A 5,480-nucleotide genomic window follows, 5' to 3' on the forward strand; every position below is an offset into this window, starting at 1 on the left:
CTTGCAAAGAACCCAGTACATCATGGAAGGAGCAAACACATAGATACACGGTTTCATTTTCTCAGAGACCATGTAAAGCAGAAAACCGTTGAACTGAAGCATTGTTACACCACTGAACAAGTGGCAAACATATTCACCAAGCCATTATCAGGTGAAACTTTCATGAGGCTAAGAGACATGCTTGGCATAAAGACATTTTGATTTGAAGGGGCGTGTTGGAATATCAAATTAAAATGCTAGAATAAATGAGTTTTAGAAGTGCAAGGGTCATAAGTTTAGAAGGTGAAGAGACATAGGTTATGGAAGAATAAGAGTAACTTACTCATTTATGACATTTATCTTTATGGCATTAAAATAGGAGTTTAATTTGTGACTATTGGTATGCCTAGACGTTTTTTTTTTAAGCCTATATAAAGGGCTATTGTAATCCTTGTTTGATATGAAGAGAGAAAATTGAAGAAATATAAGTGAGTTCTTCATTTGAAAAAGTTCTAAGTTCGTAAACTTAAGAGTCATCAAAAAGATCAAAACATTTTCATTCAAAAGTGGTAGTCTGCAACAATAGAACTGCGGGGGGTTTATCCGCAATTGGGGGATAGTACAGGGCATGTATCCACAATAGTTCACAGTGATCCAACTATTTTTCTCCCTTTGGTGCACGAAATATGCTGTGGACGTGGTTAACCTGGTTGACTTTGTTTTAGAGGATGGTATGTATACAAGTCATCTAGCTATGTATCTACCACAACAACTAGAATGCATTTCACAAATTAATTATCATCATACGCGATCACCTAACCGATCATCAGTCCCATTTACATGATGCAACCTTTAACAAAATTCTACTTTAGTTTTTACAATCACATCCCCCAACACAGTAATGTAACAGTAATAAGCATAACAAGCAAAAGCAAACTGCACTGTCTCAAACTTACCCCCAAATAAACCATCCATGTGCACACACTCCCCTCGCTGACTAGTGTTCGGTTCCCATCAAGTGGGCTTCAAATCTTGAAACATTGAGTCCCATCTTATTTCCTCTCCATCTCCACCTCCATCTCCACCTCCCTTACCGCCGACCGCCACCATCGGGCTTGCTGGATTTGTGCCCGGCTTTCCGTCAGTGATCAACAGCCTATCCTAGACGTTTTTTTTTTAAGCCTATATAAAGGGCTATTGTAATCCTTGTTTGATATGAAGAGAGAAAATTGAAGAAATATAAGTGAGTTCTTCATTTGAAAAAGTTCTAAGTTCGTAAACTTAAGAGTCATCAAAAAGATCAAAACATTTTCATTCAAAAGTGGTAGTCTGCAACAATAGAACTGCGGGGGGTTTATCCGCAATTGGGGGATAGTACAGGGCATGTATCCACAATAGTTCACAGTGATCCAACTATTTTTCTCCCTTTGGTGCACGAAATATGCTGTGGACGTGGTTAACCTGGTTGACTTTGTTTTAGAGGATGGTATGTATACAAGTCATCTAGCTATGTATCTACCACAACAACTAGAATGCATTTCACAAATTAATTATCATCATACGCGATCACCTAACCGATCATCAGTCCCATTTACATGATGCAACCTTTAACAAAATTCTACTTTAGTTTTTACAATCACATCCCCCAACACAGTAATGTAACAGTAATAAGCATAACAAGCAAAAGCAAACTGCACTGTCTCAAACTTACCCCCAAATAAACCATCCATGTGCACACACTCCCCTCGCTGACTAGTGTTCGGTTCCCATCAAGTGGGCTTCAAATCTTGAAACATTGAGTCCCATCTTATTTCCTCTCCATCTCCACCTCCATCTCCACCTCCCTTACCGCCGACCGCCACCATCGGGCTTGCTGGATTTGTGCCCGGCTTTCCGTCAGTGATCAACAGCCTATCTTTCTTCAGCATCACCACCCTCATGTTCCTCTTGAGCATGCCCCCCTTCCACCGTCCGCCGCCGTCAGAACTTGAGGATGGCGGCGTCTTCGGCACGATGACGATCGCCGACCGGTCCCGACTGACGATCTTCGTATTGAAGTACCTGACAAGACACTTCTTGGTCCTGTTGACCGCAGACAGAAGTCTGACGACCGACTGATGAGGGAGTTTTCTGTTGAACTTTTTGGACAGCTTGAGGATCTCGAGCCTGTGCTTGGCAATTGAGATGCCCATGCTTTGGAGGAACTCATGGTTGAAGTAGACAATGTCCTCCTCTTCAAGCTCATTGTGAGAGAAGAGGAGGGAGTAGTCATAAACAAGGGACGGCTCAAGGCCCGATTGTGATAGCCAAGAGTACCAGTCCATTATTTGGGTGTTATAGCTTGTTTTTTGGGGAATTGGAGCTAAGGTCACAATGTTGGTTTGTGGTGGTGGTGGTGGTTATAAAAGGAGAAAGACAAAGGGTGTTTTGGTGATTAGATTTGGATCCGGCCGAAAAGCTGATGGAGAGTTTACATTTTAGATCACATAGTTTATTATTGAGTGGATGATTGTAATTTATCTTCAATATGACATTTATATATTATTATAATCAATAACCGAATTTTTAATAATATTTATTCATTACAGTCAATAAACAAATAGTAGATGATTGCTACTGAAAGTGAGCTCGTTATAACTTTCTAAATGGTTATGATTACGTTTTATATCAAACATTTATCATATTCATCATGACTTGTATTCATGTCAATTTTTCATTGAAAACAAACAAAACCAGTAATAATAGTAGATGTTTGTGATCAAAATTGTGTCAATGCCCAAAAATGAAAAACATATGTGACTAAACCCTCACAACACCTTTCTCCCATGTGTAAAAGTCCCAAAAACCCAAAAAGACTGTGCCTCAACCCTTCCAACTCAACAGTATACATTATTGTTCCGGGTCTTTTTAAAATGCAATTGGTAGAGATTACAACAAAAGGAATGTAATGAAATAAAAAAAATTATATTTCCTGAAGTTCTTTTCTATGTGCCGGCAGAGTGTTAATCTTGTACTCCGTTGATGCACCAATTAAGACAATGAGTCTTTTGCTATTGATAAAAGTTTAGTGGCGTGGAAGATAGCTCAGTCTTATATTGTCACTTCTACTCAATAAAATCTCTCTATGTATGTGTTTATATCTGTAGATCTCCTTCGATTCTTATGATGATCCTTATGATGCCAAAAATGAATGATCTCCCCTATTTTTATAGGGTAAAAGAGTGAATTATTGGCTCCTTAATTATGGATTAAGTGACCATTTAAGTAGGAGAAATTGGGGGGCGGTTATCCCTTGAAAATAACCCTCAAACTGCTATTAGTCGAGGTTCGCTTGCTTGGCGAAGCTCGCTGAGGACACGTGGGCGAAGTTCGCTACAAAAGACAATGGCGAAGTTCGCTGCTGAAGGCGTTGGTGAATTTTGTTGCTTATATAATGGAGGCTGCCTGAAGTCGCTTGGGTGTGATTGTGATTCTCCGAAAGTATGGATGGATCCATCCACTTGGGTTGTTATGAGCGAAGTTTGTTGGGTGGTGAACTTCGCTTATGAGTTTGAATTTAGCACAAAATTCAAATTACAATTCGGCCGATAAATAATGCCTTTAGACTTGGTCTGGGACATGTTTTGGGAGTCGACTTGCTTTTAACTTAGTCGAGTTGTGATGAGATGGACTGTTTAATGAGTTTCGCTTGCTCGGTTGGATGACCTTCGCTACAGTTTATTGCAGGCTCAGTTTTATCCCCCTTCGAAGTGGTTAGCCTATTGGTGTTCACTTCTTGGATTCAAGCTAAATATTGGCCTAGGTGAAAATACATTTTAACCAAGTTTTCAAGATCCTGTATTTGACTTGTAGCTGGGATTAAAATACTTTTGGTAATAGCCAAAGGTGTACTGTTGAACGTAGCTCGAGTTTGTCTTGGTTGGGTTGAAACGTATCTTCACTTTTCTACTTGGTTACCAGGGTGTACTTTGAACGTAACTTCATTAGAGGCCTAATATAATTGTACTTGTCCAATTTCGTGTTCAAAATAAACTTGCGAAGTTTGACTGATCTTAGGTATGAGAGATGTTCGCTCAACTTTGAGCAGAGTTGGCGGGGTTCGTCGATTGGCGAGACTTAGCTTATTTTGAGTCATGTCTGGTGAAGTTCGTCGATTACCGACGCTCGTTAACTGGTGATATTTGTTGAGATTTGTCTTTGGATTTTCACCATGATCTATAGCTAAGATCTCCTAATTAAAGATTTCACGAGATCCGCTGCGGATTTGACTGAGTTGCTAAGATTTAGCCTCTTTGTCCGGTCCAATCAAATTTCAAAAGATGTGATTTTTCTTGAGAGTTATGATTTGAAAGATGCTATAAATAGTAGTATTCTTCTTTCATTCTCACTCTCTTCATCTTTATCTTCTTCTTCTTCCTTATGTTTAACTCTCCATCGCTTAGAACGGAGATGCGCCTCGATAGAAGAGCTGAAATAAAACAGCTCCAATAGGAGCTTGCCTAAGTAAAGGGCAATCAAGTGGATGAACTCCACATACTTTGTTGTCGGCTGAGAAGATGAAACTCGAAGAGATCATCGAGAATCAGTCGATCGCCTAGGGCAAGTTGAATCACGATGGAGATGTTTGGAGCTTCGAGTACCATGGTCTTTACATGACCGTTCAGCGACTGAAGTGGTTCTTGAAGAAGGATTCTTGGATCTCCACGAGCAAAGACTTCGAGTACCATGGTCTTTGCCTTCTTCTTCTCCACTTTGATGTCAAAGCTCTCAAACTTCTTTCCAAGCCCTAGGTTTCATAGAGTCCTCAAATCTCATCATGAATTGCTCCTCATCGTGCTATCTCCATAGGAAAAGGCTCCTCCCGGGGAGTTCGTCGGCCAAGAGTTGAAGATGCATTGGCGCAGTTATACATAGCTGTGGATAAGCTTCGAATCCAGTAATTACAATCTTCTGATCAGCCTAATCTTAGCCCATCGGGCTTTTAACAGTGCCTCAAGGCACATAAAGACTTGATCCGCTACTAAAGGCGAGATCTTTACGATTACTCATGGTCTTTTCTGATGAGCTTCTGCCATTAGCGGTGAATTTTCATTAGCGTCCATTAATGGTGCTCGATATAGCGAGCTTCACTCTCTCCGGCGAAGCTCATTATTGTTAGCTATTTTGTCTTATGTAGCAGATTTCATTTTTGCGAAGATCATTATTCTGATTTGAGTGACCCTCACCTGGGTGACGTTCGTCAGTGCAATTTGGATAGCCTTCGTCAAGTCTCCTTCATGTTTTTGTAGCACCTTGTTGTGCCCAGCTTCATGTGCTATAATCTCACTAATAGGGAAGATAGCATTAAAGTGGGCTCCTTAAAGCATGTGTGGTTTTTGTCATGGTGGGCTTTATAGAGTCAACATCATAGGCTTGCCTCCAAGTTTTGTAAATGAGGAAGCTCCCTTTAATGAAGTGGTCATTGTCGCAAATACCTTCGGGAATGAGCTTGCTATGACTGA

The 5,480-nt window shown here is 40.4% G+C and overlaps 1 protein-coding gene across 1 annotated transcript; it reads right to left on the bottom strand.

Moving 5' to 3' along the window:
• LOC109822252 lies at positions 741-2,485 on the bottom strand. Its single transcript, XM_020388418.1, has 2 exons — positions 1,891-2,485; positions 741-1,135 (listed from the first exon to the last, which is right to left on the bottom strand). The coding sequence occupies exons 1-2, from the start codon at positions 2,301-2,303 to the stop codon at positions 994-996; spliced, it is 555 nt and encodes a 184-aa protein (XP_020244007.1). The 5' UTR covers positions 2,304-2,485; the 3' UTR covers positions 741-993.

This window comes from Asparagus officinalis, chromosome 8 (genome assembly GCF_001876935.1).
Source record: "Asparagus officinalis chromosome 8, Aspof.V1, whole genome shotgun sequence".
Lineage (NCBI taxonomy): Eukaryota > Viridiplantae > Streptophyta > Magnoliopsida > Asparagales > Asparagaceae > Asparagus > Asparagus officinalis.

Excerpts from the sequence above, each read along its gene's own strand:
- LOC109822252 (XM_020388418.1), bottom strand. The coding sequence starts at position 2,303 with ATGGACTGGTACTCTTGGCTATCACAATCGGGCCTTGAGCCGTCCCTT. Across the intron at positions 1,136-1,890 it reads GTGATGCTGAAGAAAGATAG|GCTGTTGATCACTGACGGAA; the intron begins GCTGTTGATCAC and ends CGTCTAGGATAG.